Consider the following 20,081-nt stretch of genomic DNA (forward strand, 5'->3'; position numbering starts at 1 on the left):
TATATATCATTGGATTCAGGAAGAAACGGCCTATAGCGTTTATTGGGAACCTTTCCCTCTAAGTCGGCTAACGACTTGAATATTTGAGAAATAACAAAAAGTCCATTATAAAAAATATATTTTTCTAGATATTTTATTTTTTTACGAAAAAACTATGCGGTTTATCGCAAAAATGTAGAAGACCACATTGAAAGCCAGTTATGTTTACATAATATTGAGAAAAAATTCAAAGCTGTACTATGAATAGTAACTGCAGGACAGGCGATTTTATAAGCGTGACGACATCGAGTTTCATATACACTAAAAGACCCCCTATCAATAATCCAATATCAATTAAGTCAAATTCTCTGCCTCTCTCATGTATGCTCAATGTAAGCCAGCGCCTGGACTACATGATGAAATACAAACCTATAATATCATTAGTCAGCTGGTGATTAGAATAGAGACATACACGTATTAAACTATTAACTTGTTTTCTATCATGTTTTTCTATCATTTGATACTTGGTGTCGTAGCCAAGGAATGGGGTTTCCAGATCGGCAGTGTCATTCGGTAACCCAAGTGTTAGATGTAGTAAACAGGGCCCAGATGTAGATTCCAAGGTGTAGATGCATGTTAGGCAGCTTGCTAGGCTGAATGATAAAAAACTACTGTTAACTGCTTACCATGGACTTATACTATCTCATATTAGGTATGCTATTTTAGTATGGGGTAATTCATCTCAACAAAATATGGACAGGGTGTTTAAGATTCAAAAGAAGGCACTCAGATGTATAGAGAAAGTGAATAGGTTAGACTCTTGTAGGCCTTTATTTAAAAAGCTTGGTCTATTAACTGTGCCATCTTTGTATGTATATGAAGCTGTAATGCATGTGAAAACGAGTGGTGTGATCCAGAATTCAGATGTTCATGAGTATAATACGCGAAACAGAGCAGATTATCATATAATGGGTCACAATAGTAGGTTATTTGAACAAAAACCAGATTATATTGGTAGGAAATTTTATAACAAGCTACCTCAAATCTTGAAAAGTAATGATGATTTGAAGATTTTCAAAAAACAAATTAAAAAATATTTAGTTGATAGAGCTTTTTATAGTGTACAAGAATTCCTTTCAAACCTAAACTAGGCTGAACTACTTAGTGTTAGAATTATTATGTAATAACATGACTTGTCTTATACTCCATGACTGGAGTCTTTAGGACGTAATCTTAAAAAAAAAAATAAAAAAAAAAAAATGTAGGCTCTATATGGAGCAGAAACCTGGACGCTCAGAAGACAGGAGGAGAAGAGACGATGCCTTCGTAATGTGGGGTTGGAGGAGGATGGAAAGGATCAGCTGGATGGATAATGAGAGGTACTGTGTAGAGTGTAGGGAAGGAATATTATCGCAGTGATAAGGAGACAGAAGCGGAACTGGCTGGGGCACTTGCTGTGGCATGGCGGCCTCCTTGTGACGGCAATGGAAGGGAGGAAGAGAGGGTGCTAGATTAGAGGAGAGTGAAAGATGATGGATGATGTCAGGGAGGAGGGAAAATACTTCATGCTGGATAGCACAGGACAGAGAAGAATGGAGGAGGAATTTTAAATAGAAATAGAAATCTGAGTACCCTTTTAAATTATTTTATTTTTGCCTTTTAAAATGGCTTGAAAATGCCTATAACCATAGGTAAGGAAAGTATTGCTTTCCGAAAAAAATAAGGTACCCCAATTTCTAAATTTCTATACGTTTCAAGGTCCCCTGAGTCCCAAAAAGTGGTTTTTGGGTATTGGTCTTTATGTGTGTGTGTGTGTGTGTGTGTGTGTGTGTGTGTGTGTGTGTGTGTGTGTGTGTGCGTCTGTGTACACGATATCTCATCTCCCAATCAACGGAATGACTTGAAATTTGGAACTTAAGGTCCTTACAATATAAGGATCCGACACGAACAATTTCGATCTAATGCAATTCAAGATGGCGGCTAAAATGGCGAAAATGTTGTCAAAAACAGGGGTTTCCGCGATTTTCTCGAAAACGGCTCCAACGATTTTGATCAAATTTACCTAAAATAGTCATTGATAAGCTCTATCAACAGCCACAAGTCCCATATATGTAAAAATTCTAGGAGCTCCGCCCCATCTATGAAAAGTTTGATTTTAGATTCCCAATTATCTTGCTTCAGATACAATTTAAACAAAAAATTCCAAGTGGAAAAGATTGAGCTTGAAAATCCCTACAGTTAATGTTCAGTAACATTTTCACCTAAAATTAAAAAAAAAAACTCGAAATTCGAGAAAATGTTATCATTTCAATCGCAAATTGTTGGTAACTGTTGATTCTATTAAATCATTCACTATGAAGAAATAGCAGACTTCCTATGTCTCCAGCTTTATTGTCCTGTCACCAGCTGGCTTGGATATTTGAATAGCGCGTGAACACTAGCGTCAGGTGATCAATTTTCATAACGGCAAGGAAAGTTGTGTGAGTGCGCCACACCAGATTTTTTATATATATTTTTATTTATATTGAAAGTAGCCCTAAAGAAAAAAGACTAGAAGGAAACCTGTATGGACCTGCCGTTAGGCAGATGATGATGTAGATTAAGGACATTGGAAATTAAGTTGTATAATAATTCGCCTTTTCCCCTTCACAAAACACGTTTGTACAAGACTTTTTTGAAAAAAGATAAAATTATATATAAATATAAAAAAGTTATCGAACACAAAGAGAATTAAAAAGATTTCACATCTCTAGGCCTAAGAATTCTTTATAAACTTTTTTGTGAAAACAGAAACATAAAGTCTGCCAGCTCGAACAAAAAAAACAAATGAATAAAATATACATACATATATATGTATAAATAAATATTATACATACATATGTATAATAATAATAAATGCATTGTATGACAATAATTGTCGATATGGTATTAATGTTCATGACAAATAAATAAGTGTGAACATATAAATTGAGATATATCAAATTATTATACCTATCACTGAATAATTATTTTGAGTTTTAGTTAAATTAGAGTACAGTATCAAACTGTTTGAAAGCATTAAGCCTCAAATATTTCTACTATCCTTAACATGTATGAATTTTATACTCTTCCATTTTTTAAGACATCGAACAAGAAGAACAACAAGAAGAAGCAAAAGAGGACTGCGTCAACATGCGAGCCAACGAATGTTCAGGAAATAATAGTAAAATTGCCCCGAACGGTACCAGATCAAATCACTACCTTCAGATACAAGGTGAGTTGTTTTAATGGTTCTAGATTTTTGGATGCCATGACTCGTAAAAGTTTCATTGCATGACTTCTTCCTTTTGTTCAATCAACTTTTTATGTGATTTTTTATTATTTTTTCTTATTTATTTATTGGATGAAACAAACAAATTCAATATTGAGAAAAGTATAGAACAAACTGAATATTAATATCGGTTACATCAATATATTTATATTGTAATGGTGACGATGATAGTATGAGAATTCGATTTCACCAATCAGGTTAACATTTTTGGTCATCCTGCTTGAAGTACATTGAACAATATTGAAACATTATATTATCCATTAAAATTCGGGAAAAAGGGGTTTGGGCTGTGCTTGTTGTTTTTCTTTATTCTTTATTCAATAAACAAACAAATACATCCCAAAAAGCAAATAAAATATATTGTTTCCTTATTTGTAATTTGTGTTCCCCATAGCAGGTTATCCTTTGTGGGGACACACTTGAATATATATAATAAAATATTAATATCAAAAATTAAAAATTATATAATAAAAAATTGATTCTTCCTACTTGCTTTCTAAAATTAACATATATTTAAATACCATTGCTCGACGTTCTGGATTTTCATTTCATATTTCTCGCTACAGAACGGTAGGACATTATAACTTTCCTTTAAGTAGAGCTCAAAGAATTTCAATACTTATTCAGAGCACTTGGACATCTTCTGGTTCTCCCCCTCCAAATTCCGAAGGATTTCATATGATTTAGTCTTGTAGTATGTGGTCCATCATTTCGTGATTTTCGCTTGCATTTCTTTTATTCAATTATCCTCATAAAGGCTAGTGGTAGTACATTACACAGACACTTCATCTTGTCTATATACTAGTAATGATTATAGTTTACTGAAGTATGCATGTTTTCTTATTGAATTCAGTTAATGTATTTTTATTATTCTTTAAACGACTGTATAATATTATAATTTTATAATTAGCTATTTTTATAATTTATTATTTTCTCATATTTTCTATCTTCTTTTTATTGAAAATTGTATTATGTTGGAAATTATTGTATAGTGTGGAGGAGGCAAAATGGGTTTTTTACCTGTTGTCTCCATGAATAAATAAATAAATAATTAAATAAATAATGAAAACATAAATATGAAATGATATTATAGTTTCTTTCTCAATCATGCCTATGAGTTGTTTAGTAATAAATAAATTAGGCTAATGAATATTGCTTTTTTCCCTTCTGTGTTCATTCTACAATATTTTCAAATATACAACTGTTGATAATGTATTATTTTTACAGAAGCTGAGTAAGGGTCTTGTTATAGCTGGACGAGTCAGAGAAATTAATTCATCTGGACTTGTCATTTCCCTCCCTGGGAGGTGTCAAGCTAACGTGGACATAAATAAGATCTCGACGCCCTATACCAAACAACTAGAGTCTGGCGAGGTAGGCTATGCCTGAGGGGTTACACCAATATTCAATATTTTTGAATTTGTTTGGATATTAAAATTTTAAAACTTTTAGATAATAAAAGTGACTGACATAACTTATTTTTGGACAATTTCTATCCAAATTTGGGAAAGGAACAGTTTTGGGCTTAAAGCCTGTTGTTCCTTCCCCAATAATTCATAGTTAAGAATGATATTTTATCTATTAAAGAATAATATTACCGTATGAGAAACACAAATTATAACTGAAATTACATTTTATAAGTTGAAATTTTTGTTCATCATAAACTTAGTCCATCCTAGAAAAAAGGCTTCAGCTACCGCTATAGGTTGCCGGTACCTGCCGGTATAAATATTGAAAGTTGATTCCAAAATGATTTCCATTGGAATTATTTTTTCATAAATAGAATTTCTATTTTTAGTAGAATACCTACCGAATAACTTAATTTCTGCTGGTTTGAAGCTCAGATTGTATCAACGCTTTTAAAAGTAGCCGCTGAGATTTCAGGTGTGTGTGAGAATAAAAATCTGATCTCAGTTATAAAAGTTTCGGATAAAATCATGAGAAGGAATATTCTATGCTTTTGCAAAGGAAGTTGTGGTCTCCTATCTTTGCCTCCGTGACCTTGAAACGGCATACATAGACAAGGTATGGTTGGCGGGGTGATATCCATGTCTTTGCAAAAGCATTGAGCTTCACCATCCCTATAGATAGAGGATGCTCCCTACAGAGCCCTATACACGAAGGAAGCTCCCTGCACAGCTTACTGGAACTTTTTCAGCATGATAGATGCATGCTTATAATATTATAACTCTCTGCAGAATTTCAGCAAAAAGACCTAGTCTCATGATTCTCTACATTTCATATCAAAATTCGAATTCAAATTCTTTATTTTCTGCATAAATACAATAACAAGAAATGTCTGTATATCGCAGTACAAATATATACACATAGGTAACATGTTTTTTAGAATGTTATTAACATAATAAAAGGTCTAGTTTTTTTCCGGTTGTACGTGGAAAGAAACAAAACTTCTAACAGAATCAGGTCTCACAGCAGTTAAGTCATGGCTTGATCTGCACACGCTCACTTTAAATACAAGAAAAAGCGTGTATATGACTTTCTCGCCTACAATAAACTCCATCCCTGCGGAAATGTTAAATGGTGGAATTAAAATTCATTCGTTTGACTGTGCTGAAAGGAGTCCGTCAGACTCAGATTTTGTTGTTAGGGACTGTACATGTCAATCACTGACAAACGTGAGAGAAGTTAAATATCTGTTTTAATAGATCAACATCTGAAGTGGAATGCACATATTGATAATATGTGTAAAAAATGAAACATATTGTTCACAAATTCTACAGATTGAGCAGTGTTGGAGATTTAAAGTTATTGATGATGGTCTATTCAGCTTATGCCCAGTCCATATTTCAGTATGGTATAAGGGTTTGGGGGGGTGCCTTAGACACTCATTTCAATAAAATAGGTGTGATTCAGAGGACATACTAAAAGCTGCTCTCCAAAGGCCGAGACGATATCCCAGTCACTTACTTTATGAAGAATTCCCGGTTCTGACAGTGAGACAACTCTATATATGAAATTTAATACTTTATATCAATAGATCCAAAAATACTTTCACTCCATACTTTCCAGCTTACAATTTCAGATCGCCATCAAATTACCGTGTTTCCAGGACAGACATAATAGTATGCCGTAGACACTTCCCCTATGTAGTAAATAAATTGATTAACCTGTTATCCGAAAATTTGAATTTAGATAGCATCACTAAATCATCAAGTACAAAAAAATAATTGATTGGATTAAATCAACAAATGTTTTTCACCTAGTTCACAACACAATTTGATTTTTTTTCTCTAGTATTGCCATCAAACTTACATACAGTATATATATTTGTGTTTTCCCCACTTTCACCTTGATTGAATTGTATACTTATAATATTATAGTTAAGCTTACCTTGTTGAATCAAAGTTTTTCTATTGGAAGTAATAGTATCGTTTTCAGTTTTGGTACTCGTCACCGGCACTCAAACTGTGGTTTTGCTGGTTTCGCCGAATTAGTATATTATTATGTTGAAAAAATTATACTTCTTATTGTAAAATATTACTTTTTGTAATCTGTATTCATTTGTGAATACTTTTTGTAAGGCAATAAAATTTGATTTGATTTGAGGTCAGAAAACGTCAGCCAGACAAAAACTCATTCAACGAGTAAAACTCTCTTTCTACAACAACATTTTTAAATAATCAATGTTGCTTTCCATGACGAAACACTATATAACAACTTTGTTGTAGTTCAGACACTGTGTTACTTGTAAATATTTGAAAAAACACTTTTCTTGGAGTATTGAGGAATGCATTTCACTCCTGAAGAGGAGCTTAATCATCACTTTTTAAGTTTCTTTAACAAAGCATCATTATCAATCGACTTCAAACTATCTGGTAATTTATTATAAATATTAATACCAGTGACATTTATATCCCCTTCAGACAAGGCAAGACGATGTTTGAGAAGTAGCAAATTGGTAGGTACCATGTCTTGTAGAATAATGGTGACTAGCTCCTACAGTTGCAAAACGATCACCATTCCTTCTTATATATATATAACAGACCGATGAACGAGAAGACCATAAAATGTCATAATGCCAAGTCTGCTAAAAGTCCCTCTACACTAGTAGTTCTGTGAACAGTAGACCTCACGCAGTATTCTCATCCACAAGTACCTGATTGAAACTATAGACCTTATGGAAATACAGCAATAGGCTGGCTTCTCCACACATCTGTGTAATCACTTGTCAGCTAATTTATGATGAATAATTCTATAGTCTGATTTTTACTCTTATATTGGCGTATGAAGGAGGCTCCTTTTTCCTTTTATATTATCCTTGAAATTTCCAAAAACCTTGTATATACGTCGACGCGCAATTAAAAAAGGAACATACCTGTCAAATTTCATGAAAATCTATTACCGCGTTGCGCCGTAAATGCGCAACATATAAACATTTAAACATCAAGAGAAATGCCAAACCGTCGACTTGAATCTTAGACCTCACTTCGCTCGGTCAATGATGTACTGGAAGGCCTTCTATAATTCGGATAGCACGCTTTTGTATCTTGAACACCTCATTGGAATGGGATTAGAGCCCTCAAGCTATGTGCAATAATATATACACGAATTATCAAAAACAAAAACTTTTCTAAATCAGTATTTTTTGCATGTCATGGAAATTTCAAGTTGTAAATTTCTCGATTCAAGTACCTGGTTTACAAGAGATTGTTTCAATTAAATTGACACAATTGGCATCCTCAACAGTTCTCAAGATATTGCCATAAAGTTTCATCAATCTCTGATCGTTAGTAACTGTGTTGAAAGTGAAAAGTGAACGCAATTTACAAATCAAGTCTGATTCCATTTATCTTCTGAATGAATAGTAAATTTACAATTAGTTCAAAACAAATTAGACAAAACAAATGCTTAGGGTAATTATTCGTTTTATATGATTAAACCACGTCTTTTGGAGCAATCCTACAAAGTTTTCAAAAATGTTCTATGTTTTTGAACGGGAAGAATATTGTAGTCTATAGTGGACCTCTGCCGATAGGCAAAGCTGAAGAACCCGGACCGTAATATATTACATTGATTATTATTAAAGAAATTTAAAACTAATATCAGATCAAATATGTAATGGGGTGATTGAGTTATAAGTTATCCAATATAGATTAAAGTATATAGATTAAAGTGTTAAAGTACAGTCTATGGCAAAATGGAGTTGAATTATAGAGAATCGGTTACCCTCTGTTCTCACATCTTTCTTCACTGCCATTATAACGTGGACCTCACTATAGTAGGAATGTTTTTCGAATCACATCAACATTTTATTCTCATCTAAATTAACTACATATCAGATACTGTTGATGGTGAGATGTTGTGATACCTATCCATAATGAAAACACTGGGTTGTTGTCACAAATATCACTTACTTATTTAAACAAATCACAAAAATGTTTCAACACAATGGTTTCATCTTCAGTGTGAGAAATTGAAATATTTTAAGTTAAATTTAAAACTTTACAAGTTTTAAATTTCTCACACTGTAGATGACACCATTACTGTTGAAACATGTTTGTGATTTTTTTTAAATAAATAAGTGATATTTTGACAACAACCTAGTGTTTTCATTCTTAACTACATACATTTTACTATGTGATCTAGCTCAACAGATATAATATGATGTACCGTAATATGGGGTTACTTAGGCCACTTTTAAAATTCAAACACCTGATGAATCTAGACCAGTCATTTTACATATTTGAAACTTAGAGTAAAACTTGGGTCTGTATCTTGACTTATTGTTTTATATTAAAAAAAATACCAAAACATTTTTTCACCTGTTAAAAAATCAAAAACATGGTGGTCTAAGTTCCCCCCAGAATGGTGTAACAAAAACCAGGCATGATAAATGAATGTATGGCTCAAGTTTAACACTTCTGGTGTTACTGAAGCCATACACTAGACTAAAACAAGAGACCAAATTCATGTTTCATAAGCGAAAAAAATGTATTTACATTTTCAAGATCAAAGGATCATTTCAAATCGTACAGAAAAGTATGGCGCCCTCGCTTCATATCTGTAGGCTGAACAATTTTTATAATAATTTGTGAAATATTTATATCCATTTCATCAGCATTTTGGGGGAAAACAAAAACATTGCCAGCAGTCTTCATGCTTTTTCTTAAAATCTAACTGAAAGTTCATTTGTTCCTGGAGTTGTTTCAACATTTAACAGCATTAGAACCTTTTGAATTGAATAATATCCGATTGTGATACTTTTGTTAGATTGTTCTAAATCATATTAAGTAGTGCGAATTATTGATAATATATTAATGTAAATGAAACTAGTAATGACAATGACCACCATCACTATCCCCCAACATCTCAATAAAACTAATCTAAAATGCATCTCTTGATCAGGATGTTGCAGGCCTCTCAGATATGTTCCAAATTGGTGAATTGGTTACTGCAACAGTTGAGACAGTAAATAAGAAAAATGGCAAATTCAATGTGTCCCTCAGTCTAAATCCGTGTGATGCGAACAAAACATTCAAAAAGTCAACACTTGAAGTGAATGTTCAATTGATTGGTGCAATCGAATCCAAAGAAGAACATGGCTACGTTATTGATGTAGGAATAAAAAACGTGTCTGGGTTCCTACCAATAAAAAAAGTTGATCCACAGGCACTTCAAGGACTAGGTGAGTGGTGATTTATTTATTCATTCATTTATTTATTCATTTGTGGATACAATCACAAATCATAAAAATATGATTGTGAAAGAATAACATAACATTTATGATTCTCTATTCACATTTGCATAACTTATATAACTTTACTGTATTAAACCTGTTGATATTATTCATTTAAAAAGAATTCCATGATCTCTCATGAATTTTACCAATGAAAACAAATTTATCCAAGCCTATCGCAAGATTCAAATTCCAAATTCTGATTTGAAATTTTAGATGTATCAGATAGAACATTATGGTAATAGCTCTTGAAACTGTGACTTATGCTCAAGGGTAGCCAAATGAATGAAAAAGACTAAGAAATTGACAAAAAACCACAGATTTATTGATACTTGGAAAGACCGGTTTCGGTTATTAATGTTTATCAGAGATTGACAATGGTGTGATACCCGAAACCGGTTATTCTTAGTATCAATAAATCTGTGTTTTTTTGACAATTTCTTAGTCTTTTTCATTCAATATGAATAATTACCACAATATCAACTTCTCAACTACACAAAAAGTGGTAGCCAAATGCATATTTTAATTTGTTTTTGATTCTTTATACTTGTTTTTCAATTGATTGTTAATTTTTACAGGGGTTTCTATTTTTTATAGTATTTAAATTTGCTTTTGAGTTTTTTCAGTAAAAAGCGAAAGACTAAGATCTTATATTGAACTATGTGTTAATTAAAACAATATAAAATGATAAGTTAAGTTTTGATTTTAACTTGAAAATGACCTATGGTCGAAACTAGTCGTTAAAATATTTTAAAGTTTTTAATAAAGGGTAGGGTAAACTTACTAAAAGTTTTTATATTTCTTTATTGATTTGTATTGAAGTAGCCCATATAAGTGAAGTGATTTTATGAACTATATGTCTATGTCTTCGTTGTTTATTGAAGTACTGTATATAGAACATAATTATAGTGTCATATACAGGGTGTTTATGAACTCCGTACCAATACTCTAGGGCATTGTTCCTGGGTGAAAATAATATCTAAATATCATATTTAAACTGTCCGGAAGTCTTCAGTTACACTTACAGCGGCCACTTTGCTTTTTTTCTAAATAATGGTTAAACATACGAAATTGAAACTTTGCACGATCATTTATAGCAACTAAACAAAGCTAGAAAAAATTATGATAATTTTTTAAATTCATAAAACAAAATGGCGGTCATTTGAAATTTTGTTTCTTAAGTAACTCAGAAACCGTTGATTTTACAAAAAACTTTACAAGAATAGCTTTTTTTATTAAATTTAATTGCCTATCGATTGGTACCAATTTTTTTTGAGATTGGACCATTATTAACTGAGATATGGTAGCTTTAATGGTTGGTGACCCAACTTTAGAGGGTTATGTAACGTTATTCTATTGTTTGAAATGACCTAAAATCGCTTACTATTAACATGCAATGCAAATAGAGATTGTTGCATCATTGAGACGACACTATCAGCATGCCTTGGTTTGCACTGCAACACATTTTCAATGGTCACCTATCACTAAGGCTGCCATATCTCAGTTAATCTTGAAAAAATTGGTACCAATCGATAGACAATTAAATTTACTAAAAAAAGTTATTCTTGTAAAGGTTTTGTAAAACCAACGGTTTCTGAGTTATTTAAGAAACAACATTTTGAATGGCCGCCATTTTGTTTTATGAATTTGAAAAATTATCATAATTTTTCTCTAGCTTTGTCTAGTTGTTATGAATGATCGTGCAAAGTTTCAATTTTCGTATGTTTAACAATATGCAAAAAAAATAATAAGTGAAAAAAGCAAAATGGCCGCTGTGTGAGTAACTGAAGACTTCCTGACAATTTAAATATGATATTTAGATATGTTTTTCAGCCATGAACAATGCCCTAGAGTATTGGTAGGGAGATCGTAAACACTCTGTATAATCATTTCAAATGTAGGAGAATATCAAGTTTGTATCAAGTCATCTTTGCATTGAATTAATTGTAAAAGATAATGTTGCTGTTTTTTACATGTACGTATGTAATTTTATAATTTGATGTTACAGTGGTGGGAAAATTAGTGCGTGGTGTTGTCACGCATATCAAAAGATTACCATCTTCAGCATTGATTCTCACTCTTTCCATAAAGAAAGATATCTTCTATACAGCTCTACCTAGGAACGGCTATTCCAACACCAATTTTATACCAGGGACTAGTATCAAAATCCAAGTATTGGAGGTATATATTTTCAATTTTAATATGAAATAGCGATTCAGTTTCAGTTCGCCCCATCTAACAAAAAATTGAATTTTTAGTATTTTTTTGAAGTAGGTTTCTATCTTGGAAATCAACTTGGTTACCATACAAAAAAAATCTGGTGTGGTACTCTCACACAACTTTCCTTGCTCATTGAACTGTAAGCCTCATTATTAAAAGAGAATAATATTCAGGGGAATAACATAATGACGATTGGCGGCAACATATTTGAAACTACGATCAGACTACTGTTTATGTGTATATATAATTGTTTTCAGAGTACTTTTTCCTTTGTGTGAATTGTGAAATTCGATGATATTTTTAAAAGTCGTCAAAACAGCTGTTCTACAGATGAAATATCTCGATTATGTGCTCTTTTTATAAACTGCTCTACCTACCTACCTCAAGCACGAGAGGGAGATTACAAAGTCCATTTCTCAAAGATGGGGTGGACCCCCCATTAGTTTCCCAAGAAGGAGACTCATGCCAGTTGATAGAGCTGATAAATAACTATACAGGGTATGAATTTGAAGAAAATCGTTAGAGCCGTTTTCAAGAAAACAGAGGAAAACATGGTTTTTTAGTAATTATCCGCCATTTTTCTCAAGAATATTACGGAGCCTCTGCAATTTTCCAGAAATGAGACTCATGTCAGAAGTTAGGGCTTATAAATAGCTATCCATGGTATAAATTTGAAGAAAATCGTTGGAGCCGTTTTCGAGAAACCCGTGAAAAACATGGTTTTTCAATAGCCTAAGTATCCGCCATTTCGAATTGAATCTTATTGAATTTCTTATTGTCGGATCCTCATGGTATAAGGACCTTGAGTTTAAAATTTCAAGTCAATCGGTTGATTAGGAATGGAGTTATCGTGTTCACAGACATACACACATACAGACCAACACCCAAAGATCATGTTTTTGGACTCAAGGGACCTTGAAACGTATAGAAAACTTGAAATTAGGGTACCTTAATTTTTTGGAAAGCAATACTTTCCTCACCTATGGTAATAGGGAAAGGAAAGTAATAAATGTTCAAGGATTTCATTGGAATACTCTGCATTATGCTTTTATATTGTGCTGTTACTTAATTCTAATTATGTAGTGGACATTTTTTTATCCTGTAGTAAACATTATTTGATGTTGCTTTCCATGACAAAACACAATATAATAACTCTGTTGTAGTTCAGACACTGTGTTACTTGTAAATATTTGAAAAAACACTTTTCTTGGAGTATTGAGGAATGCATTTCACTCCTGAAGAGGAGCTCTAAACATTATTTTATCCTGTAGTATATAATATTGCGTTAATGCAGTAGGTAATAATTTATCATGCTTTATGATAATTACAGGTGCTGCCCGAAGGTCTGGTTGTGAAGCCAGTGAAATCAAATGAGGACGTGACCGGCCATGTAAACCTGAATAACTTGGCCAACTGCTGGGATACAATAACCCGCTTCAAGCCGTCCATGGTTTTCTATGCAACTCTACTATACACCACTCCACGTGACAACAAGTACTTCTCTCTGTGGCCACAGATCAAAAATGTCAATCCCGACATAATTTTCCATGATGGTGCACTAGTCAAGAAAGCTAAGGTACCGTATGTGATTCTATAAAATCCATTTGACTCAACTCAGATCTTATATTTTTAATAAAGTAAGGTCAAAAAATGGAGTAGCATGAAACTGAAGTAGTGACAATGAGCAAAAAAGTCGTAAGGTCGAGAGACTACTGGAGTATCCTCGACTGGAGTCGTACGATTTTAGTCGAGGTAGTGTGAGTTGAGCCTACTCTTGAATTATGGTTTTCAATGACTTTTCAGACCTCATGCATATTTAATTCGTAGGTATTCTGATGTTAGGTGTACTTGCATTAATCATGATCAATTCCAATTAGGGATGATCATCTAATTATTCGAGATTCAGATTCATTTTCATTGCCGAATTCATTTATTTAGGTGTATGAACATCTTCATGAGATTAGAAAATGAATAAAATGACATCAAATAAATACTATTACAAGCTTCTTATCTTTGATCATATATGATTTTGAATCTTATATATTCATATGATTTTATTAACTAGGACTGTAAATTTTGGATGTAAACTTGCATGACTCTATCAAAAATTGGGTTATTGATATCCAATTCAATTAAATTGAATTTATTGAATTCAATTAGACATCAAACTTTACAGTCGTTGGTAGTTTATAAAATTATATGAATACACAAACATATGATCAAAAATAAGAAGCTTGCAATAGTATTCATTTAATGTAATTTTATTTATTTTCCAATCACTTGATAATGGCATTATATAGCCGAAACATGTCGTGACAAAATCATTTTAAAAAGGGTACAGTACTCAGATTTATATTTTTATTAAAATCTCTGATAATTTTATTTATTTATTTGTTGATACAATTACAAATAATATGAATATGATCGGGATTGAACAACAGGCAAAGCCCAAAACTATTCTGTTCCCAAATTTTGATAAATAATAAAATGTCCGAAAAAATAGGTTATGTTCTTACTGAGGAAAGTTAAAGTTTATCAGAGATTGACAATGGTGTAACAACCGAAACCGGTCTTTCTATTAATAAAATCTTTGGTTTTTGACAATTTCTTAGTCTTTTTATCATATTTAATATGAATAATTATTACAATATCAACGTATCAACTACACAAAAATTCATATTTTTATTTTAATTCAAAAATAAGCCCTAAAGAAAAAAAAGATCTTCATGAGAGTATGTTTAATGGCAAATAAATTTATAGGTAATGAATCCAAGTTAAATCAATAGGTACTTAAATCAAATAACCATATGACCTAAGCCCTCAACATTGAAAAATATCAATATTTTTACAAATAGTGCAGTGTTTTGTCCTCTTCATGCTCATTTTTCCAAGAGAAAATTATATTATCCATTGTGTCGTTCACATTTTAGTTTATCCTGGTTGGGGTACCTCGTGGGGAGCAAAATAACCCTATCATTCGAGTATTATTTACCTCAGATAATTTGAGATAAGACGATTTGGTGTAACCGTATGTGCCACATTGCATATTAAAATTCATTTATAGTATAGAAGATGATATACTACAAGATATTAAGTTCTTATATACATAGTGTATAATTTACTGTTAAATAGCTTTTGAAACCGATTGGCTATTTTAAAAATAAATTAGTAGTTGAAGAGACTTGAGATTTTGTCAATATCCCACTTTATTTCAATAAAAAATTTATTTTACAGTTATAATTATTCTTTCTTTCTTTATTGATTGATACAATAAGTAAGTACCGTACATCATCAAAATGAGAGAGATAATAATAAGAAAATATTGTGCTATATTCCTCTTCCAAATTTATCTAAGGTCACACATAGTCCAAAATAGGTTGAGTCTTGTAGTTAATAAAATAAATTAATAGTTTATTTTACCTATACAATATACACTATTCAACTTGTGCTTTTATTATGAACTAGCTGGCCCTGCGAACTTCGTATCGCCAAATAGTTAATGCATCTCATGACAAACTTTAGCTGGATGCACACCTAATGAGGCGCGATGCGGCATTTTGCATCCAGGTGCTTCTTGCTTATTGGTTTGAATGGATGAGCTCACACACAATGAATCGGGCATGGCGTGGAACGGTGTGGTAAGGCAATCTCCATAAGATCAACACTTTGTATCACCAAGCCGTGCCTCCTCAGGTCTGCTTAGCCTTAGCTTAATCTGATGCACTATATTTTTATAAAAATTATCCAATTATTTCCTTGCTGCTGATTTTCCCGTGCATATTCTAAATTTACAGCATTTCGAGTTCTACGAATTCCACGTCCCAAGTTTGGACGTCGTTCGTACCGCGGCATTATTAGGAATTGAAATTTTATGAATCAGTAGAAAGAAAATTGAAAAACAGATCTACCGACGGCTGTTGGATGACGCAATGATTATAACATCTGATTTTTATTTCTGTGTGTGGCCAGCTCACAAATCTTCTCCCATAAGGATTACATGCAAACTTTGAAGGACCGTAGGAAAGAGTCCTGAAGTCGGATGATAAATTTGATAGGCCATACCCCTGGTCCTGAACATAACGAACAAAACTAAAAAAATCATCAAAAACGGTGCACACATAGAAAAGTTATTGAATTTCAAAATTTGAGGCTCGATTTTTATTTATATAGATTCTGGATCCTCTATACTGATTCTTGGCTGCTCTATTAATAAATTTCATCAGTTTGTCATACTTGGAATAATTTTTTAGGTTTCATCATTGGCCTTCGATGGAACTAATTTCAAGCTGAGCTCGGATGAGGTGAATGTAAGAGGCGTGGTTCCCATATCACGCAACGGAAGCAAAGATGATTTCGAAGTGGGAGAAATGCATACTGTAAGAGTAATGCATTATGATTTCATGGAAAACGTCTACATATGTTCAATGAAACCGTAAGTATCTTCATTGAATAATTTGTTGGTTGTAATGTTGTAATTATAATATAGTTCCTATTAGTATAAGTTCTCTGTTACATGCCATTCATTCATGAATCAACTAGGCTATACAGAGTGAATCATATGCATGGTAAGCCTCCAATAAATTGGAGACAATTGTAGATATAATACTGTACCAACTTTTAGGATAAGTTGTTGGTCAAATACTCTACCTTTTGACGTACAACTGAATTTCAACCCCTCATGAGTAGGTGGCTAAGGGGTTGTAACTCGAATATTTTAAATGTTAACACCCATTGTGTGGTACATCTTTTTAAAGGTATTTTTAAAACAAGAAATATGGCATCAATAAAAATGTTCTATGATACTTTTATCCAAAATGGTGGATTATTGAACTTTATAAATTATTTATTTAAAAACTATAACTTCAGTCAGCCGCCATTTTGGATAAAAGTATCATAAAACATTTTTATTGATGTCATCTTTCTTGTTTTAAAAAGTCCTATAAAATGATGTACCACACAATGGGTGTTTACATTTGAAATTTTTAGTTTAAAGTTTGGAATTTTTTAATTAATTGTGATTGATTTAATTTAATTTTGAAGTATTTTTAATTTAAAAATAATCTTTGTGTGTTTCGAATTGCAAATTAAGTGTGTAATAAGAGAATGTTAAGTGACACATAACCTATCTACATTTGGACTGTTGTATAAATTAGAATTGGAACCGTTTTGGGCTTATAAGCCTGTGGAACTTTTCTGTAAGTTGTGTAATTCTGAATGATTGAATAAATAAATAAATAAATATTCGAGTTACATCCCCTAAGTCACCCCCTTATGAGCGGTTGAAATTCAGTTGTACGTCAAAAGGTGGAGTATTTGATCAGTAACTTATCCTGAAAGTAACAGTATTATATCTACAACAGTCTCCAATTTATTGAAGGGTTCCCATACATATGACTCACTCTGGAAATTATCCCAGTAAAAAACAATCATTGTATTGATGCAAACCAACAGACTTCAAATATTTCTCATTTTGATTTCATCATATTTTTAAGGTTTACATGTGAATTAACTTTTTTATGTCAGATTCATTTCTTATTTACCGTATTTTTCAAGTTTTTTACTATTCTATGTATTCTTCATACCTGACAAAGTTCAAAATATCACCATAACTTGAAAGGATATATTTAAAGGACAGAGATTAGGTGGATTTCCAGAGCAGCTATTAATTACAAACCAGTTGGAAAAAGAAGTATTGGCAGGTGTAGAAAGTGATGATAGAAGAATGTTTGTAGTCGGAATACGTCCTATCTAGGTTAGATATATCTTATCTACTTTGTGATACAATGAAACCAACTTCATAGTTTCCTTATGGATCAACTTCCAATAGTTCCAATAAATTAAATTTAAGGTAATTATATTGATCTTTCAATAAGTGTAATCAGATTCAATATAAATTGAGAGTTTTTAGAGAGATAGGATTTCATGATGTAGGTGATCTACCATGTAAATAGTCTTAAATTGATAAAATAATGAATTATTTGTTGTATGGTACTATTCTCATAAAACAAATAGCCCAGATTGGTCGAGTGATCTAAGGAGCCACTCTCTTTAGTCTGCTAGCACTAATAAGTCTGGTCTGTCATGGCTTTGAATCCCGTCGGTAGGCATGAATATAGGGTGAAAGATAGGCAAAGAGCGAATCATTCGCAAAAATGAAGGCTCATATTTTCATTCCTTTTCCTTCTTTCATTTGTTTTGATTATGGTGCGTAGTCATAAATATGGCTTTCACATATGTTTTAATTATCTCTAGGATGAGCCAATATATTTTGTCTTACAAAACAAAAAACACATTTTATGAATCATAATAGAATTCTCCTTTAATTTAGGTTTCATACTTGAAGTATTATCTTACACAGTTTTAAAGATCAAATTATATGGGTGACCCATTTTATGTCGCCTATCTTCATGCATTGTTTGAGTATTCAAACAATAGTATAAGGAGAATCCTTAGTTTTTCTCTCCCGATCTTCTTTTTAAAAATTATAAATAAAATAAAATGAATAAATATTCAGATATCAGGCGTTTGCAGTGACTGTCAACAATACAGGGAGAAATGACACTTCCTATGCTTGAACAAGTCATGACAGCCGCCACCATAAATTATAAAATTCATTGTATCTGAGAATTAGTGACGTCGGATAATTTGATTTTAAAACTATGTAACAGAAAACTTTAGGCTCACTCACATTGTTAAAACAAATGAAAAATTTCCTGATTCATTTCTTTAATTTGTGCATTCTATCAATCTACATATGGAAATAAATTGGAAGTTGTATTTTTTCAAATGCTAATTAATCGAATATCCATCTAGCTGTTTACCCTGTTGTCAATATTTGCAATAGAAGAAGTCTTCGGGGTGGTTTACAGCATTTAATTGGGATTTTCGTTTAATAATAATCATTCTTTCAATTTTTGAAAGGAAGCTATACTACCGCGTTCAATTGTGAAATACTTTATCCCAATGTAATTTCATTAATTACCTGTTTTATTTTCTAGCGACGTGTTATCGATTAAAGTGTACACAGTGAATGATCTGCAAGTTGGCCAGGTCGTTGAGGGAAAAATGATAGGAGAAGTCGCTGGGAAAGGCGTCAATTTGCGAGTCGGAAAAGTGAAAGTGTTTGTACCACTTCTTCATCTCACTGATTTCCCGAACATGTCTCAGAAAGACAATGTACTGTCTCCTATCTGCAGAATGAACAACGTAGTGGAAGGAAAAGTAAGGAAATACTTGATGTGTATTTTTGTAACATTCAAATTCAGTTCAACGTCAATTGTTGTTTTATAAATTTTTCTCAGCCCTAGTGACTTAGGAGCCATCCCCACCAGTTCCATATACTATACATGTATCCACATTTGATACAGATCAGTTAAGACCCTGCAAACTTAAAGCCGCGTCAGACTATGATCGACAAAGTCGATCCACGTGTGTTCGATACTTGACTTGTCCACATACCTCCGTAAATGTGGACTAGTCGAGCGGCACACGCTGGTGTAAGTGAATTTAAATTATAGTTTTGAATATTGAAAGAACAGTGTGAAATGTTGTGCAACCTCATTCAACACGTCCACACTACTGATTTCGTTTCGACTTCCTCGATCCGAACCGACTTGATTTGGGTTGAATTGGGTTCGGGCCGACATGATTCAAAGTTTGTTCACTGTTGAACAAAGCCGGGCGACATGTCCACACTTGTTCAACAGTGTCCATCGATCCCACTCGGCATAGTGTAGACGCGGCTTTATGAAAGCAACTCAACTGGAATTTTACTCCAACCTAGTAATCAACATATTATTCCTTACTTCGATTTGTACATAGGTAGAGTTTTACTTCAACAGGATTTCAGTCTTCTAGATTTCTTCAATTTAGTTA

The 20,081-nt window shown here is 32.5% G+C and overlaps 1 protein-coding gene across 3 annotated transcripts in view; it reads left to right on the forward strand.

Annotated features, from left to right (window-relative positions):
* The window catches only part of LOC111044708 (protein RRP5 homolog), a 39,632-nt gene that overhangs the window by 4,181 nt on the left and 15,370 nt on the right, over positions 1 to 20,081 (forward strand). For all 3 annotated transcript variants that reach the window (XM_039442743.1, XM_039442744.1, XM_039442745.1), the window contains exons 2-8: positions 3,101 to 3,232; positions 4,517 to 4,663; positions 9,656 to 9,935; positions 11,995 to 12,167; positions 13,537 to 13,782; positions 16,457 to 16,638; positions 19,205 to 19,427. In XM_039442743.1, the coding sequence (XP_039298677.1) occupies positions 3,101 to 3,232; positions 4,517 to 4,663; positions 9,656 to 9,935; positions 11,995 to 12,167; positions 13,537 to 13,782; positions 16,457 to 16,638; positions 19,205 to 19,427 (1,383 nt within the window). The remainder of the gene's footprint in view (positions 1 to 3,100; positions 3,233 to 4,516; positions 4,664 to 9,655; positions 9,936 to 11,994; positions 12,168 to 13,536; positions 13,783 to 16,456; positions 16,639 to 19,204; positions 19,428 to 20,081) is intronic.

This window comes from Nilaparvata lugens, chromosome X, assembly GCF_014356525.2.
Source record: "Nilaparvata lugens isolate BPH chromosome X, ASM1435652v1, whole genome shotgun sequence".
NCBI lineage: Eukaryota > Metazoa > Arthropoda > Insecta > Hemiptera > Delphacidae > Nilaparvata > Nilaparvata lugens.